Raw genomic sequence first — 24,509 nt, 5'->3', positions numbered from 1 at the left:
CATGCATATTATTAAAATTTAGGCTGTAATGGTTGTATTGATGTAGAGCAACTTGAAATGCTCCCAAAAATGGCTCCACAGCATGTAAAAATATAATATAAGCTGTGGCGGACTTGGTTCTATGGTAAGTCTTAAAGGGTTAAAGCTGTAGCGCCCAGATTACTTATAGCTACTTCCATGCAGCTGATATAAGATTGGTTGTTGAAAAATAGTAACGCAACCGCACCGAATCCAATTCAGGATTTTGATTTCCATCACACTTCCACTGGATGCCCAGCTGCTCTCCTATTATGTGATTATCATCAACACAGAACTGGAGGATAAGACCGCGGTTCTGGGGGTTGGGAAGCTCATCTTGTAACCAGAAGGTTGCCAGTAGGATCTCTCTGTCTTGGTCGTTGTGTTCTTGGAACACAAGACACTTCACCTACTGCCTACTGGTGTTGGCCAGTGGGGCCGATGGTGCTCAGTCTGTCCCAAGGCAACTGTGGCTACAACTGTAGCTTACCTCCACCAGTGTGTGAATGTGAGACTGAATGAATAGTGGGATTATAAAGGGTCTTTGAGGGTCTCGAAAAGCACTATATAAATGCAATCCATTATTATTATTAAGAGCATCTTTAGGCCTGACTGTGCTCATTCTTCCTCCAACCTCTCCTTACCAAAGATAACAACTACATCAGTATTAGCTCAATAACAATTTCTGCAATTCAATTGTGGACATTCATTTTTAAACCTTGTGTAAAACGATGAAACCTAAAAGGCTGAGTATTATTCTTTGTGCAAACAGCTCTTGCAGGTTACCCCGGACTTAGTAATTAAATAATAATAATGAAAATAACCTTTCCTTTGAGCAGCTGTTCAGGCTACTAAACTCATCCCAGAAATAACAAGTGACACCATTAATAGTGGAGCTACCGTTAACAGGTGAAACTGATTTGACCTATAAGGCTACTGCAGTTACTTCTTATCAGGTTTAGTAGGGAAGACATCTGGATGAGGTAGTTAGTAGTATGTAGTTAGTACCGGGCGACTCCCCTCCCCCACATCGGCACCAGAACCCTGTATTATCTACAGGGTAAGAATGCCTGTTTTATCAAACTATGGCTATTACTACTGTGATCATTTGCAGCCCAGTGTGCTGCTCTCTCTGCTGGGATGAACCACTGGAGCTCACCCAGTCATCCCTTTCTTTCTCTCAAGAAGAAGTGAAATAAATGTATGTATTATGTTACGAGTCTAATATTCTTTAAATCAAACTGTAATGAATAAATGAAGCAAGAAGATTTGGTGGCTCCAAGTGTTGTAGAAGAAAAGATAAACATCTCATTTTGAGAAATCAGCCTTTAAAATTAAGTAAGTACTGTGAATAAAAAACTAACAGCAAACCAATCGGTAGTCGCCAATTACTTTTGAAAGTAATTCAGAGTCCAATTATCCACTCAAATGTAAATAAAAGTTCACTTGACAGCTGTATAAAGGTTACCTGTTTATACAATAATATAAGTCACATTTCAAATGATCATCTGTGGAAAAGTTTGAATCCTGACCTGAGAGTTTCCACTGCACACTGTGAACTCTTTAGTCCAGCAGACAGAAGCTTCATTCCTGAATCCTGCAGGTCAGAGTTACTCAGGTCCAGCTCTCTCAGACTGGAGGACTGGGAGCTGAGGACTGAGGACAGAGCTTCACAGCTTCTCTCTGACAGGTTACAGCCACTCAGTCTGAAAAATAAAAGACAGTCATACAACAAATACTCATGTTGAGTTTGTTAATACATTTCACAACATTAAATCTTGACTTTCTATTTTTAGAGGAAACATAAACATACTAAGAAACAACATCATATGTATGAACTTAAATAATTGAATAATTCTAACAACAAACTGTTTTCTGATCTGACCTCAGAGTATTCAGTTTACAGTTTAAACGTTGTAGTCCAGCAGACAGAAGCTTCACTCCTGAATCCTGCAGCTTTCTGATACTCAGGTCCAGCTCTGTCAGACTAGAGGACTGCGAGCTGAGAACTGAGGACAGAGCTTCACAGTTTTCCTCTGAGAGTTCACAGATGTTAAGTCTGAAGATAAAAACATGAATAAAGATTGTTGTTAAAGTGTAATCAAGGTGCAATAGCTTATTGTCTTGTGCTGAGCAGGTTAGTATAAGTTCACTTTAACTTATAAATGAATAAAAATGCTATGGAACAAGGATAACTGGATAAAGTTTACCTTTACTGGTTAAATTATTGATTATTTTTGTTAGTTGATATAAACAAAACCAAACATCAAACATATAAACAAACAGAACTAAACAGAATACAAATTGATCTGACCTCAGAACATTCAGTTTGGCGTGTGGACTCTCCACTGCAGCAGACAGAAGCTTTACTGCTGAAGCCTTCAGGCTGTTGGTACTCAGGTCCAGCTCTCTCAGACTACAGGACTGGGAGCTTACCACTGACAACAAATTTTCACAGCCTTCCTCTGAGATGTTATAGCTGCTCAGTCTGGGAGAGAAAGGAAAAAACAAAACAAAACAAAAAATATATGTGATCAAATGAAATTTGTTTATATGTTAAACCTTTTAAAAAAAACAAAAAAAACCAACCTATGAGACTATGAGTGCTACCAGTCCAGTGCACACGATTGGTACCTTGATGGTACCTTGCTCAGGGGTACCATCAAGGTAGCTGTTCGGTGGATTCGACCCCTGACCTTATGATCATGGGGCGACCACTCTACCTACTGAGCTAATAATTCTGTGTACACTATCATACAATATTAACTAAAACAATTATTTTAGAAAATCTTACTAATTCAGTAATTGTTATGCTATTTAACTGTGAGTAACACTGGATTTTAAACACTAGCTGTATAAAACTCCTCCTGTTAAAGGTGTGTATAAAGGAGATGAGCTGAAATGCAGACTTCATGGAGAATGTTTGCTGTCAGCATATATCAAAGACAAAGCAGAGATCCATCCAGTCTCTTCCACTAAGCCCACAGAGGGAAAGACAACCATTCTCACACACACACCTGCATGAAGTTTAGATCACCAGGTAATCTAACTGCATGTCTGTGGACAGTGGGAAGAAACTGTAGAGGACCCAGAGAGAACCCACTGTAATTCTGTGGGAACACTGGTTATGGAAGCCTTACAGTTAGATATGAATACTGTCAAGAAACACGACCTTAGAGGCAATTTCAATTATGAAGCCCAAGTTCTCCTCCTTGAATCGCTACCTTATCGTGGTGGAGGGGTTTGTGTGTCCCAGGGATCCCAGGGGCTATGTTGTCTGGGGGCTTTTGCCCCCTGGTAGGGTCTCCCATGGCAAATTGGTCCTGGGTGAGGGACCAGACAAAGAGCGATTCAGAAGACCCTTATGAAAAGGATATCGAGAGAACAGTTTACCCTCCCCGGGATAGGGTTACCAGGGCCCCCCCCTGGAGCCAGGCCCGGGGAGGGTGCCCGAGGGCGAGCGTCTGGTGGCCGGGCCTTAGTCCATGGGGCCTGGCCGGGCACAGCCCGAAGAGGAGACATGGGCCCATCCTCCCGCAGGCCCACCACCCGCAGGAGGCGCCATAGGGGTCGGGTGCATTGTGTGCCGGGTGGCGGCCAGGAGCGGAGGCCCTGGTGGACTGACCCCCAGCTGCCAAGACTGGCAATAGGGACATGGAATGTCACCTCTCTGGTGGGGAAGGAGCCTGAGTTAGTGCGTGAGGTTGAGAGGTACCGGCTAGATATAGTCGGGCTCACCTCTACGCATGGCTTGGGCTCTGGAACCAGTCTCCTGGAGAGGGGCTGGACTCTTAATTCACTATTTTTATGTTTTTTAACTGTTCTTTGAACTCAGCATTTCTGATTTATTTCCCATGGTTTTAAGATTTTTATCGATTATAAGATTTTAAGCAATGAGTTCATGTTTACTTACAGAGCTTTATTGGAGGCTTTGACCACTGGCAGCATTCTCAGAAGAGCCTCCTCTGAAGCAGAATATTTCTTAAAGTCAAACTCATCCAGATCTTCTTCTGATGACAGTAACATGAAGGTCAGAGCTGAGCACTGAGCAGGAGACAGTTTACCTGTGGAGAGACTTCCTGAAGTCCTGTATTGTTGGATCTCCTCCACTAGAGAACGATCATTCAGTTCATTCAGACAGTGGATCAGATTGATGCTTTTCTCTGCAGACAGATTCTCACTGAGATTCTTCTTGATGTACTGGACTGTTTCCTGATTGGTCTGTGAGCTACTTCCTGTTTGTGTCATCAGACCTCGTAGGAGAGTCTGATTGGTCTGCAGTGAAAGACCCAGGAGGAAGCGGAGGAACAAGTCCAGGTGTCCATTTGGACTCTGTAAGGCCTTGTTCACAGCACTCTGGTGAAAAGATTCTTTTTGTTTTAAAAAGCTAAAACTCTTGGAGGTTATTTGTTTCTGTTCAAGAAGATTTTTTCCAGAGTTGCTGAAGGTCAGATGGACATGAAGAGCAGCCAGAAACTCCTGAACACTCAGATGGATGAAGCAGAACACCTTGTCCTGGTACAGTCCTCTCTCCTCTTTAAAGATCTGTGTGAACACTCCTGAGTACACTGAGGCTGCTCTGATATCGATGCCACACTCTGTCAGGTCTGATTCATAGAAGATCAGGTTTCCTTTCTGCAGCTGATCAAAAGCCAGTTTTCCCAGAGATTTCATCATCTTCCTGCTCTCTGGACTCCAGTGTGGATCTGTCTCAGCTCCTCCATCATACTTGACCTTCTTCACTTTGGCCTGAACCACCAGGAAGTGGATGTACATCTCAGTCAGGGTGTTGGGCAGCTGTCCTCCCTCTCTGGTTTCCAGCACATCCTCCAGAACTGTAGCAGTGATCCAGCAGAAGACTGGGATGTGACACATGATGTGGAGGCTTCGTGATGTCTTGATGTGGGAGATGATGCTGCTGGCCTGCTTCTTATCTCTGAATCTCTTCCTGAAGTACTCCTCCTTCTGTGGGTCAGTGAACCCTCTGACCTCTGTCACCATGCCAACACAGTCAGGAGGGATCTGATTGGCTGCTGCAGGTCGTGTGGTTATCCAGAGGCGAGCAGAGGGAAGCAGTTTCCCCCTGATGAGGTTTATCAGCAGCACATCCACTGAGGTGGACTTTCTAGGGTCAGTTAGGATTGTAGTTTTGTGGAAGTCCAGAGGAAGTCGACACTCATCCAGACCATCAAAGATGAACACAACCTGGAAGTCTTCAAAGCTGCAGATTCCTGCTTCTTTGGTTTCAGTAAAGAAGTGATGAACAAGTCCCACCAAGCTGAACTTTTCCTCTTTCAGCACATTCAGCTCTCTGAAAGTGAATGGAAATATGAACTGGATGTCCTGGTTGGCTTTGTCTTCAGCCCAGTCCAGGCTGTATTTCTGTGTTAAGACCGTTTTCCCAATGCCAGCCACTCCCTTTGTCAGCACTGTTCTGATCAGGTATTGTCTTTTGGGTGAGTCTTTAAAGATGTCTTCATGTCTGATTGTTGTTTCAGGTCTGTGTGGTTTCCTGGATGCTGTTTCAATCTGTCTGACCTCATGTTCATCATTGACCTCTGCAGCCCCTCCCTCTGTGATGTAGAGCTCTGTGTAGATCTGATTCAGAAGGGTTGGGTTTCCTGCTTTAGCGATGCCCTCAAACACACACTGGAACTTCTTCTTTAAGAGAGACTTGAGTTTAGGCTGACACTTCTGAAGAGCATCTGAATCAAAAAAAGGAAAAAAAGAAGGAAAAATACAAATCTGGTCTGAAGGAGCTATGTGATGTACTTTGGCCTTTATTTAACCTATCAAGTTTTTAATATACTCATTCTACCAGAAATCAAAAAGGGGCTTCAGGAATTCCTAAATGTATTTCCTGAAAAAAGCCACGTTAAATGTTTTGAACCTCCACATCTGCATTGCTTTGCAGCTTTTCATATGTACCTGATGCCAACATGTGCAGGCTAAACAGGTTTATGCTTTCTGTGCCTCTTCTCCAAACTTTGTAACCAAAAATAACAACATTGAAGTGTCATAACGTTCCCCACTGCTATGTTATTTAAAGAAGCATCTGAGAGAGATTCAGTAATTCACATTTAATTCTTCTCGTAATTTACAATGGCAAAAGATAATGTAAACCCTTTCTGGCCACAATTTGCTTTATTATATGTAAATGTGGCATTTTTTTCATTAAACATTTAAGTCAAATGACCGATGCTTAAAGAGTGTCCTCTTGTTAGAGAAACACTCTGACTTTTCTTTTTTAAGGCAATCAGTTTGCATGGTTTTTAAAAGTAAAGAACACTTGTGTTTAATTAAATACAGCTCACATTAGATCTAAGTAGTTTCACACGTTTATGACGATCATCAAAATTCCTCCATGTAGTTTAGAAAATACATTTGCAGGCATGTAACAAATCCAAACATTCGTCGTAGAATGACGTTCTTGCCCTCTCCTTTTTCTTACAATGAATTCTGAGGTTTCACTTTCACATCTCAACAAACTGCAAGGTGACCATTTTTATTCATGGTATCTGATGCATGACCTCACCTTGTTGAGCAGATGGATCAGAGTTCAAACGCAGCTGAGAGAAAAGAAAAGGATCTTTGATCTGAAGATGCTTGATTGTTATCTTGCATGCTTTGTCTCCTTTTTTCCTCACTGTGTCGATCAAGCTGCGTGCCTTGTCTGCTCTGAGTGGGTTCCCCTCCAGTATCGATTCTTCCTCCAACTTATTTAAGATACCATCACTTACAAGGGCCTCAAGGAGCAGTTTAAGGATTTCTATTGTTACCCTCCAGACAAAGGCTGACCGTACCCTGGCAAGCTCCTCCTCTACAGGAAGAAGAAAGAGACATAAACATGCTTCTCAGTCGAAATCATGTGAAAAATACAGTGGAACCCCGACTTACGAATACCCCATTTAACAAAAAATTCCAGTTACGAAGGCAATGAACGGCAATATTTCTGCCCATGGTACGGCAAAATGCCGGTGTAACGAAATCCGCTGGCTCTGATTGGCTGAGCCTACAATGCCCACAAGGCCTTCCGAATCATGTGACAACCCCTTGGCTTCCGTACTCGTGCTTCGCTGTTCCACTTGAACGACATATTGTTGTTCTAGTTAGCAATTAGCCTATCGTTCAGCATCACCTCACTCAAAAGGTGCAATGGCTGTTTCGACTTAAGAAAATTTTCGACTTACGAAAGACCCTCGGGAACGGATTAATTTCGTAAGTCGGGGTTCCACTGTATTCTAACTTTGTTCAATTAACACTTCAACATCTCATCAACAAATACTAAATTTTAGGGTGTGTAGGGTTAAAATGATGCCAGCTTAAAATGAAACCGAAGAAAAAATTGAAACTGAAAAATAATGAAAAATATGAAAAACAAAATCTTGTCATTCATATCCTGCATTCCAGATTAAGTTTAAAATAAGAACGAGTGCAAGTACGAACGTGAGAATTATGTATATTGTAATAGGTATATTGTACCTAAATGATAGTACATTGTACAAACATGAAAAGTATATTGTTAGAACTATATCTAATATTGTTAGAACAATAGTATACTATAATAATAAACTTTTCACGTTATAATGTGACATAGCTCTATTTTTCTTTTGCCTGGGTGGCGGCTCTACGCTTCCGTACTACGCTTCTGTATCCAACACTTTTCAATGTGGCCTCACAAAATTATTATGACTACAACAACCATGAAAAGAGTTGGATGGACATTGCTACTCAATCACAGCTGCCTGGTCAATGTTTTTCATTAGTAATTTAGCAAAGTTGATGGTGTGTGTGTCTGTAAGACAGAGAGAGGGAGAGCGAGGGACAGATTTTGTATGATAAGCTTCATGTTATGAAGGCACAGTTTGAGCACTCGGGTCGCATCAGAGCATCAGGCCATATAGTGTGAGACCCTGCATCGTGACCTATGAACTTCTAACCTCTGCGATTTAATTGTACAGTTTGAGCAGGAGCTGAATAACGCGACTGAAAAAAAAAATCGCACAGTGTTTGCCCAGCTTAATGCAGACTGTTTAAACTAAACAAGCTGCTGTTTCACATAATAAACCCTGTCAGCTGCAGTATTGTCTTCTGTTTTAACAGTTAAAGCAGTAGAGACGAGCTGTTTGCATGTGCGTGGAACTCTAGCGTCATTAACCATGCTAGCTGTTAGCTTATAGCTCACGCTAGCTAACCAGCGAGCAGTTAAAAGGACAGCTGAAGCTGCACAAAATACCCACAAACTTATCTCACTACAATGTAGCGCCGAAAATATGACTCGCAGCTCCAGCTCGACACAGCGTCTGTAACATAAGACTGACATCCAGCTAACCACAGCTAAAAGATATTTAGAGAAAACTTACAGTTTCCTCAGGTTACATGAACTGAGTTGTTTCACGCTGAAAAGTTGGTTTGTTTTGGCTCTCACTGAAGACATAGCTACTCTTTTGTGCTGCTTTTACCCAATGGTATCTTTTGCGAGTGTGGACGCGTCATCTGTTTGCTCCTTAAATGCTTTTCTTCTTTTATTGATTTTTATGCTGATTTTTATGCTGATTTTTTCCCTTTTTTCCGTATGAGCTTACCTGCGATAGCTTCTGGACACTTATAGATCATTAGGACTAAAGTGTTCTTAACAGAAACAGCAACATTTTTATAGTTACCTTATCCTCAGCGCTCCGTGTGTCTGTGGCCTAGACACAGCTGAAGCCTGATTACAGTGTCTGGGCACCGAACAGCCCCAATAGCCTGGAAAGGTGCTAACCGCTAGGCTAACTAGCAACAAGATGCCTTCCCTATCCACAGATGACTACCACAGCCTCCTGCAGAAGATTGCAGTACTGGAGACAAAAATTCATCGCTTAGAAGTAAACGTGGAGGTAAATGGACTGTGTGGAAATGAAACAACCTTGCCTTTGATTCAAAACAATGGCGATGAGCAAGCTAGTACACAGCTAAGGAGCACAGATAACATGACCAAGAAAGTAGACTCTGTGCATTATTATAAATCCTCAAGTGATAATCCCCCCTTGGACTGTCTTGATGCAAAACCAAGACATAAATCATGTCTCCTGGAAGGCGGAGGACGTATCACGGGCAGAGCACAGCGAGCTGAAATCTCTGAAACCGACTGGCCTTCACTTCCTTCGAGACAGAGAAGCTCTTCTACCCCTGTATACGAGAGGAAACAGGACTGGACAACAGTGAATAGGAAGGTTAACAACAAACCTCCAAAACAACTGAATGTGAAACTGCACAACAGATTTGCTCCACTATCAAAGGACCCTGGATCTATATCGGACAACCATCCATCTAAAAGCAGCGAAGTAAGGTCTGAAAATCTGTTGAAAAGTAAAAGACCACAGGGAAAGCTAAAGGCTAGGCCTGAAACTCTGCTTGTGGGTGACTCTGCCGTAAAGGATGTACAAATGATGTGCGGTAAGAACACTAAAGTCCTCTGCTTTCCTAAGGATATGGTCAACAACCTGAAGGAGAGAATTCTTCAAATTGCAGATGAATATCCAACTGTGACAAACATTGTTCTGCATACAGGGTCAAACGATGTGTCCAAACAACAGTCGGAGGTTCTGAAACGGGACTTTACTGGAATATTAAATACTGTAAACTCTCTGAATGCAGCTGTATTCATCAGTGGACCTGTACCGCCGGTCAGAGGAGGAGACGAGAGATTCAGCAGGTTGTTTACACTGAATAAATGGCTTATATCAGCATGTACTGACCACTCGGTGCATTTTATCAACAACTTTAATATTTTTTGGGAACACAGGCATCTGTTCAAAGCAAATGGATTTAATTTTAACAAGTCAGGGGTGAAACTGTTCACCTCCAACTTGTTTTATTCCATACGTCATCCATCTGTGCTTGGTGCCAAGGCTGAGATAAACGAGGAGTTATCTCATAAAGAGGAACAAACAGTACTCCAAGAACAGACAAAGCCCAGCAGAAACCTTGAGGAGGAGCTCCATCTGCCCCCACCCGGGAAGAGCCTCAGAAAGGAGAGACATCTGAGGCAAGAAGAGGGGTCCCTATTTGCCTCCAACTCTCTCAACAACACCAACGACCAGGACCAGGGACCACGATCTTCCCCAGTCCCCCAAACCCCTGACAGGCCATCACCCTCCTCCCCCTCCCTTTCTCCCTCCTCCCCACACCTGAAATTCACTGAGAAGATGATGGAGCGAGTCAAAGCTGGGCTCAGATCTACCCCCCGGCCCAATCCCTTTTTGTCCCCCATAAACCCCCCACCAGAGCGGCCAAAGGTTCGCCATCGAGCCCCGCCCTCATCAGAGCAATCGAAGTCACATTGCCCAGCCTCGCCCCCCTTAGTTCCTCCTTACCACCTTCACGCTCTGTCTCCACAGTCTGATGTGTGATGTGTGAAGGGTCCGGGCTGCGAGGATTATGGCAGTGGTGACTTTTCCCAGGAGAAGCTGGGACCCTGTTTACTAGAAGGTTTTAAAATCTCTGTACTTTTAGGTGACAGAAGGAGACATGTGGCCTGGTCAAAACACAGAGAGCTGCACTCTAAAAGATCTTTAAACATAGTAAACATACCTTGTGTGCCACAGACTGCTCCCAAACACGAGGGGACAAGTAATGCCTCTAAAACACTTAAGTTGGCTTTATTAAACGTTAGATCTTTAGCTGGGAAAACATTTTTAATTAATGATTTAATCACTGAGCACAGCCTTGATTTTATGTTTTTAACTGAAACTTGGTTGGACCAAAGTAACAGTGGAGCTGTTCTCATCGAGACGACCCCTCCTAACTACAGTTTTATCAGTGAGGTCAGGGTGAGCAGGAGAGGAGGAGGGGTTGCTGTCTTATTTAATGAATCATTTCAATGTAAGCAGCTATCTCCTGGAAGTTTTCAGTCTTTTGAATATGTGGCTTTACAGCTGAAGGCCCCATCCAAAGTTGTGTTTCTTAATGTTTACAGGCCTCCCAAATACTGCACAGACTTTTTTAATGACCTCAGTGAACTGCTGTCTGTGATCTGTGTTGATTTCGACTGTGTAATTATTGCTGGGGATTTTAACATCCATGTGGACAACCCTCAGGACAAAGGGACTAAAGACCTGAGTAACACTCTGGGCAACTTTGGGCTGACTCAGCATGTAACAGAGGCCACACATAATAGAGGACACACTCTTGACCTACTGATCTCCAAGAGCCTGAGCATTTCAAAGGTTACTGTGTCTGATGTGGGCCTGTCTGATCATTACTGTGTTTTCTTTGAAAGTAAAATCTCAGCCCACACAAATATATCAACAACAGTGATCACAAAACGGTGTATAACTGAAAACAGTAGTGCAATTTTTAACCAGGTCTTCCCATTAACACCTGACCTGTCCAGAGGGTCAGTCAATGAGCTCGTCAATAGCTTCAATGCTAACATGTTAAATGTAATGGACACTATTGCTCCCATTAAGGTGAAGGTTATCTCTGGAAGGAAAAAGTCTCCATGGAGAAACTCCACACTGGTGAAAAATGAAAAAAGAGAGTGTAGGAAAGCTGAGCGCAGATGGAGAAAAACAAACCTCCAGGTTCATTATGACATTTATAGAGAGAAACTTCACAATTATAATTTACAACTGAGGAGTGCAAGGAGGTCCTACTTCTCTGACATCATCACTAAAAACAGCCATAATGCTCGGGTCTTATTTTCTACAGTTGACAGGCTAACGAACCCTCCTGTGTCAGTGGCAGCTGAACTTCATTCGACCATGGCCTGCAATGACTTTGCCAAATTCTTCACAGAAAAAATCCAAAAAATTAGACAAGCAATTGGTACATCAACAGCAGATCCAGGATATGTACTGTGTCCACCAAAAAACTGTTTAAACACCATGAAACAGTTTCAACCTATTAACAGCAAAGACCTGGAGGACATCTTAGGTCAACTGAACTCCTCCTCCTGCTGTTTAGATGTCCTGCCAACAAGTTTTTTCAAAAAGGTCTCAAAGACTTTAGAGTCAGACCTGTTACAGATCGTCAACTTTTCCTTAATGTCAGGTGTGTTTCCAGAATCACTAAAAACTGCTGTAATCAAACCTATACTGAAAAAGGACAATCTTGACAAGACACAAATGAGCAACTACAGGCCGATCTCAAATCTCTCATTTTTAAGTAAGATCATTGAAAAAGCAGTTTCTCAACAGCTCAGTTACTTCTTAAAACAGAATAATTGCTACGATGCCTTCCAGTCAGGTTTTAGACAGAACCACAGCACTGAAACCGCTCTGACCAAAGTGTTTAATGACATATGTCTGAATACAGACAGTGGAAAAATGTCAGTCCTAGTTTTACTGGATCTCAGTGCAGCATTTGATACAGTTGACCACAACATATTACTCAAACGACTGGAGAACTGGGCAGGTCTTTCAGGAACTGTACTAAACTGGTTCAAAACATACTTAGAAAACAGGAAATACTTTGTATCAATAGGTAACTTCACATCTGAGCAGACAAGTATCACATGTGGAGTTCCCCAAGGTTCCATCTTGGGACCCTTTCTGTTTAACATTTACATGCTCCCACTGGCACAGATTATAAACAACAACAAAATAAACTGTCATAGCTATGCAGATGACACACAAATATATATCACAATGTCACCAGGAGACCAAGGCCCCGTACAATTTTCTCCAGCTAAACAAAAACAAAACTGAGGTAATAGTCTTTGGCGCCAAAGAAAAACGATTACAGGTCACCAGAGAACTTCAATCTATACATCTAAAAACCACAAACCAGGCGAGAAATTTGGGTGTAGTGATGGATGCAGACCTAAACTTAGAAAAACACATTAAGACAATAACAAAGTCAGCTTACTATCACCTCAAGAATATTTCAAGGATAAAAGATCTGATGTCTCAACAGGACCTGGAAAAACTAGTCCATGCATTCATCTTTAGTAGGCTTGACTACTGTAACAGCATCTTTACAGGTCTACCTAAAAAATCAGTCAGACAACTACAGCTCATTCAGAACTCTGCTGCTCGAGTCCTCACTAAGACCAAAAAAGTGGACCACATCAGTCCAGCTCTGAGGTCTTTACACTGGCTGCCTGTCCGTCAGAGGATAGACTTTAAAGTTCTGATGCTGGTCTATAAAGCTCTGAATGGTTTAGGACCAAAATACATCAGTGACCTCCTGACCCAGTATGAACCTTCCAGATCCCTCAGGTCATCTGGATCCGGTCTTTTATCAGTTCCCAGAGTCAGAACCAGACACGGAGAAGCTGCATTCAGCTTTTATGCTCCTTATATCTGGAACAAACTCCCAGAAAGCCTCAGATCAGCTGAAACACTCAGTTTATTTAAATCCAGGTTGAAGACTCACCTGTTCTCAGCTGCATTTGAATAAAGCACCAAATCCACACTTTAAGCTTAAATTTCAAAACTTACATTTAACTACTGATTTTATCTACTGTTCTGATTTTATCTGTTTTGATTTTATATACTGTTTTGTTTGTTTGTTTGTTTGCTTGTTTTAATCAATTTTAAATCATGCTTTTTATTTGTTTTTGTTTCTAATGTCTCTGTAAAGCACTTTGAATCACCTTGTTGTTGAATTGTGCTATACAAATAAATTTGCCTTGCCTTGCCTTGCCTTTAAGCGAAACATTCTTTGTATGTGAGGAAAATGCTGTTCATCCTCTTCAGCTCTAGCGTAGACAACTGGCTTTGCCATGTTTTCATGTGTGTCTTCTTTCCGTGTGTCCGCTACTTTGAAACGCTTGGGCCCGCCACAGTTTCAAGCTGGTCATGTGACTGCATGGCCACATCTGATTGGTAAAAAAGTTACCGGAAACTCCACTGGCGGCATGTTATCTAATGTGTTAAACTAATTATTTTTTAAAAAGTAACGAGTCAAATTTTGGAAATGTAGCAGAGTAAAAGTACCGTTTCTTCTTCACAAATGTACTCAAGTAAAAGTAAAAAGTATCGTGCAAAAAGGGTACTTTAAAAGTAAATTTTTTTTCCAAAAACTTACTCAAGTAAATATAACGGAGTAAATGTAACTCGTTACTACCCACCTCTGCAGACGGGCAAGTATACAGGTATACTATGAACAAATATACATATATAAAGATGAAGCACTGTGAGGTAAACAGATCTACAGAGTGCTATGAAAATATCTACAGTAGTGGAAGCGTAGCTCTCTGAACAGACTATAACAGTGTAGGCACTATAACAGAGACTACACCATGTCAGTGTCCTAAAACTACAGCAGTAACCAACGTGGTGAATGTTGATAATGAAAGGATCATGGTCACTGGGAGGAGGAGTGTAGAAGGGTTAGGTGAGTGTGGATGGAAAGGCTCAGCGGGGACTGAGTTCAGTAGGGTGACAGCTGTGGGGAAGAAGCTGTTCCTAAACCTGCTGGTTTTAGTCTGAAGGCTCCTGTAGCGCCTCCTGGAGGGGAGGAGGAGCTGGAAGAGTTTATTGGCAGTATGAGAGGAGTCTGAGAATGATGCATACTCGGCGTAGAAATCTCTTTTTGAGCGTTGTGTGATGGAGAACTTTGCTTTGTGTAATGTTATAAATACTTGGATAATCCTCAGAGTCTCTGGACTTTTACTTAGAGATATTATATTCAGTCCTGTGGATAGTTATATATTTAAAAATATATCATCCTCTCTGGTTACTCTGGTATGAATGACTCTGAATCACTTAATGGTAAATAACACACTATTTGCAAATTTGCAAACTGTGAAAGAATTCCAGATGACAAGTCTGTAGTTCGACATACAAGTGACGACCTTTGACCTTCATCAGTTTTTATTTAATTGTGTCAGAGAAACTCAAACGTGCTCTTCATGCAGCTGAGTACATTCAGTGTTTAAAACGGAAGCTGTGCAGGTCTGAGATCAGCAGCTTTGTGAAACACCAAGCTGAGGTCCTGTTAATGCTGATATATAGTGACACAGTTACATTTCAATTTAATTCAATTTTATTTATATAGCACCAAATCACAACAACAGTCACCTGAAGGTGCTTTATATTGTACAGTAGATCGTACAATAACAGATACAGAGAAAAACCCAACATTCATATGATACAGGGGTGATTAATCCTTTTGACTTTGTTTTTATCCATAAAACAGCTGCAGCTTTCACTACAGCACATGTGGTGCTTTAACCTTTGTACTGTTTGCATCAGTTCATTCTGCAGTTAACATGTGAACATGTTGGATGATCTGTCTGCTGTCACTGGGTGGTGCTGAGGTCTGAATCAGCTCCTGTAATCACAAAGAGAACTGAACCATCACAAACTGAAATATAAAGTTTATCTCAAATCTGAAATAGAGCTGATCCTTCTGTCCTCACACACCCAGGATCTGAAGTTCTTCTCTTACATTTCTTTAGTTCTTCAGCTCTGCTCACATACGAGCTGTTTATTTCTTAAAGCCGTATATACCAACAGATTTTCCAATATAATGTTAACCTTTGAGTTGTTGGTGCTTTGTGAATGTGAATCTGCATACATGAGCAGACGGAGAAGGTTTCAGTCCTGGTTCAGTCTGCTGCTGCACCGTGGTCACCAACATACAGAGGTATCATAACAAATATTAATGCTTTTTTCCCTCTCAAAGGATGTAAGCTGTACTGCACATGTAACTTTGTGAACTTACCTCAATAAGAATGATTCAGACTGTTTTATTTAACCTGAATATTTGAAACAAACTTAGTAAAAACAATACACAGAGTCAGTGCTAAAAATGTAATCCGAGGAAAAATGAAACACACATTTTAACTTAAGCTGCCAAGCAGAAGTATTTGGTTTGAGTACATAAATATTAGGCTTTGCTATTTAATCTGTAATTAATGATCAATGAGGGGTTACTGAAGTGCAAGCCTTTTTTAAAATATGTGTTAATATCCTTACAGATGTGGCAAAAGAGTGAAAACATGCTGCTGTTTGCACATATTGAATAATCAGCTCTGCACAGGAGCTGCAGCAGAGTGCAGCCTGTTGCTCTTACAGTGTAATACTCATAATAAAAGTACAGTAACTGTGGTTAGTTACTGACGGAGCAGCCCGGTGCGTTTCTGCTCATTTCGTTCACCTGCACGGGTTAGCTAAACAAACTTTACAAAACAAGTTTTGCCGATAGCCGAGTGCCCATCTTAGCTAGCTAGCTAAGGATGTTAGCTACAGATTAGCTTACAAACACCTTTCACTTACCAAAAATATTGTGGCGGCTCTCAGGTCCTTCTGTCAGGCAGACACTGAAGAACACCTGAGTCTGTCAGTTTGAAACAGTCGGTAAACGCTGGACCTCCTCTCAGCGTCCCCGCTCTATGTGCCGTTCAGAGAACGCAAGTTTCTTCATGACTGCGGCTGCTGCAGATATTAGGTCGTCCATGATTTCTACAGTCACTGGTCAGCAATATAATGTGCGCAAACATATGTGGCTCATATATGTGGCTCTGAAGCCCCGCCCCTCAAGCGCACCCTCAGATGCCGAAGCAGTGCCAACTAATTGAAGCTGAAAAAATAACTGTACGTGGAAAAAAAACGATGTAAGTGTGAAAACCACATGAACAGTGAGTTTTTTCTTTAAATTTCTATATTTATGTTTTTTCACTATCATTTCACTTTCAATACATTTGTTTCAGTTTCAATATTTCTTCAGTTTCATTTTAAGGTGGCATCGTTTTAACCTCATATGTGGGTTCAAAGTACAAAAAAGTCCAGTTGTTTCTCTGCCAAACTCCTTAGACTGGAAGTTCTCATGTTATATTAATGTCCCACAGAAAGATTAAGGCAAAGATTAGGACAGGTTACAACTCGTGAATTTTATGTACTTATCACAGTTACAAAAAAAGAATCTGCCTGAAGTCTATACATCCATACGTCTCATCATACAAAGCACTGATCTCCTACCTGCTGATGGAGCTGCTTTGGCTGGCTGTTCTTTAGGTTCTTCCATCATCTTTCTATAAAAACACGAGAAGATGATTTTACCAAAAGAAACAGTGAACACAGTCTGGGTGTCACATCATATGAATTTGTGTCATGGTTTAGTGTACGGGCCACACACACTGAAACTGATCTGTGTGAAAGAACACATCGATGACATGTGAATGTAGTGATAACCTCATCATAATAGAGGTTTTTACTTTTTCACATATTTGTTCAGTATAATGATTAAATAATCTGACAATACAAACCTAAAATACTTTGTTCCCTGTCTGCGACTTTGTGCGTCTCTGCTATTAATGCTTACAGGAAGTTTTAAACTTAAAATCCTTCCCCACATATGTGACTGTGGTCTCTGGGGCCATTATCCTGAAACACTGGGGCTCAGCCCTGAAAGCTTTGCTATCTTCACCTGATAACAGCAGCTGTTTAAAGTTACTGAGTTTGACAGGGAAGTGAATGTAAATGTGAGACACTGTGTGCTCACAGCTAAAGGCTGCAGTCAGCTGTGTCAGAGCGTCCAATGATCCTTTAATAAACACTCAGAGCTCCATGTTGATGAAGCTGTCATGTGTGAGCTTGTGAGGCTCCTTTAAACTGGCTCTGCTCTGTCAGATGCTCACCTCTTCTTCACTGTCTCTGCTGCACTCTTCATCTCCTCTCTCTCTGCTGTACTGTTTGAAAAAACAAACAAATCAGCGTTAGCCAATCAAACTCTGTGCAGATGCTGCAGCTACAGCTGATATGTCATTCAGCTGTTCATCAATCAGCTTCTGCTGCTGTTTATTCGACTCTTACTCTGAACACGTGCAGATCTAGGAAGATTTTCTTGGGGTGTCAAAATCAAAGCGTTTGTTTTTTCAAACACACGTGGAGGTGTTTATATCACATATGGTTTAAATGATTCAAATGCAGTAAGTATACATGTTTCATATATCGTCTATAACTGAATTATGTTCTGTAGCCTACATAATGAAACACTTTAGTTGCATAAAACGTGAATTTTGATTTTACAGTGGGCCAAAAAAGTATTTAGTCAGCCACCGATTGTGCAAGTTCCCCCACCTAAAATGATGACAGAGGTCAGTAATTTGCACCAGAGGTACACTTCAACTGTGAGAGACAGAATGTGAAAAAAAAAAAATCCATGAATTCACATGGTAGGATTTGTAAAGAATTTATTCGTAAATCAGGGTGGAAAATAAGTATAAATAAGTAAGTAAGGATCAGCAGAGTTGAGGTGTTGGAGGATTGGATGTTCCAAACACAGCTGCAGTCAGAGAAACAGATGCAGAGACAGACGAACATCATGTGCTGAAGATCAAACTCTGTACAGACACAGGAAACAGCAGCACCGACTGAGATGCTCTCAATGACCACGTTCCTATTAAACACAGTTAGCAAAAGAAAATGAAAAAGAGAGAAAAGCTTAAATAAATTGCTGATTCTTACAAATTTACTTTAATAAGCCCCACGCTCCCGTACCGGGGGCAAAAGACATGTGTGGTATCCACAGAAATCTCTGCTAAAGTCTGATAGAAAACATTTCTACAACCACCAAACACACGAAACAAGCAATGATTAAAAGAGTAGTTACATAAATGCCCAAAAGTCCATAAACAAACAAAACCATACAGACTTCATGTAACCGGCTAAAGAAAGGCTAGTTAGCTCCCAGAGCTATCACCGATTCCAAACACCAAGTTTCACCGCACTCCGACTAAAACTCACTGAAATAGTTCCAAAAGAAGACCACAAAAACACACAGCGGCGCAAATGTGCTAAGACAGATTTCCTCCTTTTTGCCAGTACCTGATAGCATCGTGATTATCAGCAGCTACCACGGCTGCATCAGAGCCACATCCATCAACAACTGCCATTATAGAGACTGAAAATGTGACGTCAGTCCAGGGTAAAAGCGCAAAGGATTCTGGGAACGAGTGGCAAGCGATACTAGTGCAAGCAGGCTTTCACATGAAAACAGTCACACAGCGATAAAAAGACACACAAAGAATGGCAAGAAGCTGTTGTGTTATTGAGTGCAATAGTCGCATGACAGCCACAGGAAGCCGACGGATAAAGAGATCGGTTTTTATCGGATTGCGTCGTGGAAGAGAAATTGTTTAATCCATGTTTCCGAAGTAAAAAAGAGCTGACAGATGGCCTGGTTTACATCTGTAATGCCAAAAAAATCCACCAGAAGGCGCTGTGAATGTAAACAGTTGGCTCTTCTTATACCTCTCCCAAACAGGAAGTCAGAAACAAAAAAAAACATCCAACATATTTTCAGTGTTTTTGATTAAACTAAGATAAGAAGATATAATTTTTGATATATGATAGTGTTAGAGGACTTACTAAACCGATGTATGTCACCTGACAGCATTAAAAAAGTGAAATTAAATATTTAATTTTTTTTTTTAAAAAGTGGTCAGCCGAACAGTTGATTTGTCCCTTCATGGTGCTAATGCTAACATAACCTAAATGTTATTAATGTTGATTATTTGCTATAAAATCATTGTTTATCCATTGCTGTTGATAAATCAAATTAAGTGTTAATTTGATTAACATGATCCAGCTCTCCAAGACCACAGAATAAATGCTACACCCTAAGACCCCAATGACCAAAACCACAAGCAGATATGCTTGATTTGCACTGTTTTTTTTTTCTCTTTTTTTAAAAAAACAAAAATGATCTTGCACAGTAGCATTCAATCAGAAGTGGCCTGAATGTGAGTATTTTGTGCTGTAGCACATTTTTCACATTTGCAGATGAAAAAACTATGTATTTTGTTGTTTGATATTATACTGTCCTTTGATGGAATGAAAACAGCAATGTTCACTGGCATGCTGCTAGAAATAAACTGTATCCAATGCCCTGGATAGGTTTTGTTATTCATTTAATTTTAATTCGGCACTTTATTTAATTTTTTTCAACTGTATTATCTAATGTACTTGTATTTGCATGACACTCAACCGTTTGGTACAGATCAATATTTTAAAAACTACAGGGTCTATTGAAAAAAATGATTGTGGTTATTACTCACCCAACTCAATAAGGAATGCAAAAAAGAAAATTACATTGCTTTTTTTCTTGGTGAGGACCTCAAAGGGCTAAGAAACCTGGCCTTGATCACAACGTTTTAGCTAATTATAGGCCTATTTCCAAGCTGCCTTTAGTTTCCAAGGTTTTAGAGAAAATTGTTTTTAGTCAACTGAAAGATGACTAGATGATAACGGCATCCTTGAGGTTTTTCAGTCAGGTTTTAAAACCCTTCCTAGCAATGAATCTGCATTATTAAGGGTTTTTAATGACATCCTTCTGGCATGTGATTCTGGTAACCATGTTGTTCTTGTCTTGCTTGACCTAACTGCTGCTTTTGACACCGAAGACCACAATACTCTAATTCCTCAATTAAGTGATGTGGTGGGTATTGGTGGCCAGTGTTGGGGAGTAACAGAATACATGTACCACCGTTACGTTTTTAAAATACAAAATATGAGTAACTATATTCCGTTACAGTTACCGTTTAAAAAGGTGGTATTCAGAATACAGTTACTTTGTTGAAATAAATGGATTACATGACGGTACTTTCCTGTTTCATCTTGTCGCGGGTCAGGACTGTTTGGGTTTTGTTTGACAGCTACGTTCTGTTGTTCCAGGCGGCAGCGTTACGGTTGCCATGGTTACAGGGTGACGCTCTCTCTCTCTGCGCGTTTCCTGGGTGAGAGAGCGCCTTTTTGTTGTTGCTGTTGTTGTGCTAAGCTAACAGGCAGTATGCTACAGGTATAGCTCTAAAGAATGTAGCATCATGGGCAGTGTAGTTCGTGCTGCAGGGAGAATGGACCGTCATACCCGTTATGGGTCTGTGAGCGCGAGGAGGGAGAAAAAGGAAAAGTACGAGTTGTCATCGAGCAGAAACGGGAGCTGGAAGCATGTAAATACAATAATAACCACTTCAGCCAAGAAGAGAGCCTGATGAGCCCAGCTGTAAGTAAGCTATTAAGACTCGACTGTACACCGTGTTCGTGTTTTCCTCCGAAACAATAAGTTCCGTTGGAGCAGCCTTTCAACGCCTCTCTCTGTCTCTCACTAGCAAAGTTGACCCACACAACAAAGTAAAGCTAGTTTTCAGCTACGAGCCGACACGAACCCGACGTATTAGCCAGAGGTCCTTTACTACGGTTCGGAGCCGCGGACCTTCAGTAATAGTAATAAATCACAGCAATAGTACATTCATGTGTTAGGAGGTGGTGGGTAGGTGTATTGTTGTTGTTTGGGTTTTGTTTTCCTTTTTGGCATAGGTAGGCGAGGCGGGGCTTGATGGCATTCCGGCACACCTGCGGCACATCGGACGTCATCAGTGAGCGCTTTTATGGAGCCGAGTCACGGACGTCTGGTGTCGGAGTATTGTTGCTGTCACAAGTGGTAACGTGTTAGTGCAAGCTGAATCTGCTGATTCCACGCTGTGGAGCTGCATGTTTTACTTTTTGCCTGCTTCTCTTTTGTTTTAGCCTGTTCCACTGCCTGCTCGCCTGCCTTGTTTTTGGTGTTGGCTACTGTGGATCCGCGATGGAGAGCTACGTTCCATCAGGCTGTGATCACTGCTGCAGCTGTAGTTTGTGTTTCAAGTAAACTCTCCAACTCTCCCCGTCCACTTTTGTTTAACTTTCGGCTATCAACGGTACTCCGTAAACTCTGTTTTGTTCCTCGTTGTCAGGCAGCTCTGGTGCGTCATCTGCATACCTCGGCTTCGTCTCATCTCTTCGGTGTTACTCTCCTGGCACATTTTTATCTGTCACTGTATATAGCCACCTTCCTTGTAAATATTCCCTATTCTGGTATATAAACTTACATCACAACTATCCTGTGCCCGTGTGTGTTTCTGCCACTTAATCCATCCGTGTAAGATTACCTAACATCATGTAGTTGTAAACAGCATGATAATATGTTAAGTAATCCAAAGTATTCAGAATACGTTACTCTCATCGAATAACGTAATGGAATACGTTACAGAATACATTTTGGGGCATGTATTCTGTAATCTGTAATGGAATACATTTTAAAACTAACCTTCCCAACACTGTTGGTGTCAGAACTTTCTCTGTCAGCCTTCTCGGTTCCAAATCATCTTCTGCTCCTCTGTCATGCGGCGTCCCACAGGGTTCAATTTTAGGGCCACTGCTCGTTTTACTGTATTTATTGCCTCTGGGTTCCATCTTTAGAAGGCATGGGATCTCATTTCATTGTTATGCCGATGACTGCCAAATTCATTTGCCACTGAAGCAGAAGGGTGGCATCTGCATAAAACCCCTCATGACATGCCTAGATGACATTAAAGCTTGGTTGGCTCTAAACTTTTTAAATTTTAATAAAAAGAAAACAAGTTGTTGGTGTTTGGACCCAGTGGTCCCTGTGAGTCCTCCTCTGTAGATTTGGGACCCCTGGAAGTTTATTTTAAACCTGTTGTTACTGATCTTGGTTTTAAGTTGGACGTGATTTGAAATTGGAGAACCAAATCAGAGCAGTGGTGAAGTCCAGTTTTCATCATTTAAGGCGACTGGCAAATCTTTTCTTTCAAAGCAGCACCTTGAAACAGTGATCCATGCTTTTATTTCTTCCCGCCTGGACTATAACGCACTTTATGTGGGGGTCAGTCAGTCATTGCTCTCACGTCTGCAGCTGGTTCAAAATGCGGCTGCACGACTCCTAACAGGAACTTGTAAAAGAGAGCATATAACCCCTGTGCTGGCCTCCCTGCACTGGCTGCCTGTGTCTTTTAGAGTTCATTTTAAAATTTGTGCCGTTTGTCTTTAAATGCTTTCACAGTCTTGCCCCGCTGTAGCTCTCTGAGCTTCTTCATCTCCACACACCGTGTCAGTCTCAGGTCAGCTGACCAGCTGTTCCTGGAGCTACCGAGATCCAGGAGGATTTTATTTTTTCTTTCTTTTATTTGGCTTTTATTTATACCTTATGTAATTTTATTGGGGGGGGGGGGGGGGTTGGATTTCACAAGGAAGTCAAACAAAATGCAGTAATTTGCAAAACATGCTGCTAAACACAGCAGTACTACAAATTATTCCACCTGCTGAAAAGTGGATCTAATGTGGGCGGACTCACACTTAGCAAATAAACCTGTGATGTGAGAATGTAATCAAACAGTTGATCAGAGGCAAAGTAATTTAAAGTTTATGATGCTATCGTCTAATGTTAGCTGACATGATGTTAGCTTGTAAACTTATGTTGTTGTCTGGGTCTCATGTCTGATCTGATGATAATAACTGTGACAACACAGAGATTAAATAAAGGACGTTGGTGGGACTTCTTATGTTAGAACTATAACTTCAGTTAAGGAGTGAGACGTAAGGTGACAAGGAGAATGAAGAGAATGAGAAAGAAGTAACTGGGAAGAGAAAATGAAAACAAAAATTTGAAATGATCAAATTTGTGTTAACAGATGATGGTGATTTTAAAAATTCAAGTAATTTAAAGGTTTTATCCTATTTGTTGTTGTTTTTTTCATATTCTTCTATTTGCAAGAGGTTATTAATAAAACAGGTTCTCTTTCTGGTTTCTCTTTTTGGACGCACTCTCTACAGCTTATCACATCCAAAATGGCGGATGTCAAGTACAAAACCTCGACAGAAACAATCAGCAAGAATTTTAGCATCAGTCCAAAATAAAACTGTCCAACTACAGAGTTTTAAAATCCAACTAAACTATGAACAGAGATCTTTTACAAATAGGCTATTGATGAGATGACAGTGGTAACAAAAACGTACACATCCGCGCACACAGACAAAATGGCGGGAGAGCGTTTAACGGTCGACCTCATGAGTCCGTTACCGTGAACTATGGAGCGGCAGATTTGTGCTGGAACTGAGCTGCACACAGCTGATGTTAGCCAGGAAACATTACACACTGCTAACGTTACCTTCACACGGAGCTCCACACGGAGACGATCAGCGTCAGGCACAAACACCAAGTTCAGAAAAGAGGAACTTTGAGCAGGAAGGAAAGAGTCAGAGCGGCGTTTGAGGACACGTTTACAACCACGAACATCAGAATCTGTCTGTGCTGCATTCAAGTGCAAGTTGGAAACTCACTAATCTCTGTCATGTTGTCCAAAGATGATTTATTTCTGCTGGTTTTCCTGTTTGAAACACAAACATGTGTCAACACTTTGTTGTTCTTCACCCTGCAGCATTTGAATATTTCAGGAGTAAACTGATCATAAATTCATGATGTCATGAATGAAAGTGCAGACTGAGAGTGGATCACATGATGTTTGAGGTGTGTCATGTGACATGTTCAGTATTGTCACACATGTCTAGATTGTCCCTGATATCATAACTGCTCAAACACTGATGATTATATTTGAAGAATTATTCCTGATGGCAGCAAAGTTTGAATGGAGCTCTCTGTCTGTGCTGATTTGTCGCCCTCTGGAGGTCAAAGCACAAACTGCATGATGTCACTGTAACCACCACAGTGACAGGAAGTGTTTTTAAATGATGAAACATGTCAGTGATGCTGATAGTGTG

General features: G+C 41.3%; 1 protein-coding gene across 1 annotated transcript; it reads right to left on the bottom strand.

The window, feature by feature from the left end:
- Nucleotides 1–1,516: 1,516 nt before the first annotated feature.
- LOC112434122 (protein NLRC3-like) lies at nt 1,517–24,100 on the bottom strand. Its single transcript, XM_076876506.1, has 8 exons — nt 23,900–24,100; nt 17,591–17,641; nt 16,932–16,984; nt 6,554–6,838; nt 3,932–5,723; nt 2,333–2,506; nt 1,904–2,077; nt 1,517–1,724 (listed from the first exon to the last, which is right to left on the bottom strand). The coding sequence occupies exons 2-8, from the start codon at nt 17,620–17,622 to the stop codon at nt 1,523–1,525; spliced, it is 2,712 nt and encodes a 903-aa protein (XP_076732621.1). The 5' UTR covers nt 17,623–17,641; nt 23,900–24,100; the 3' UTR covers nt 1,517–1,522.
- Nucleotides 24,101–24,509: the final 409 nt, after the last annotated feature.

Source organism: Maylandia zebra, linkage group LG2 (genome assembly GCF_041146795.1).
Source record: "Maylandia zebra isolate NMK-2024a linkage group LG2, Mzebra_GT3a, whole genome shotgun sequence".
NCBI classification, from domain to species: domain Eukaryota; kingdom Metazoa; phylum Chordata; class Actinopteri; order Cichliformes; family Cichlidae; genus Maylandia; species Maylandia zebra.
The sequence above is the reverse complement of the archived record's forward strand: the minus strand, read 5'-3'. Positions and strand labels throughout refer to the sequence as shown.

What these genes read in the sequence shown, in the direction of transcription:
- LOC112434122 (XM_076876506.1), bottom strand. Translation starts at nt 17,622, where the DNA reads ATGAAGAGTGCAGCAGAGACAGTGAAGAAGAG. An exon ending in CAAAGCAGCTCCATCAGCAG is followed by an intron (nt 6,839 to 16,931) that starts GTAGGAGATCAG and finishes TTCTTCCTGTAG; the next exon opens with AGGAGGAGCTTGCCAGGGTA. An exon ending in TGTAAACTGAATACTCTGAG is followed by an intron (nt 1,725 to 1,903) that starts GTCAGATCAGAA and finishes TTTATTTTTCAG; the next exon opens with ACTGAGTGGCTGTAACCTGT.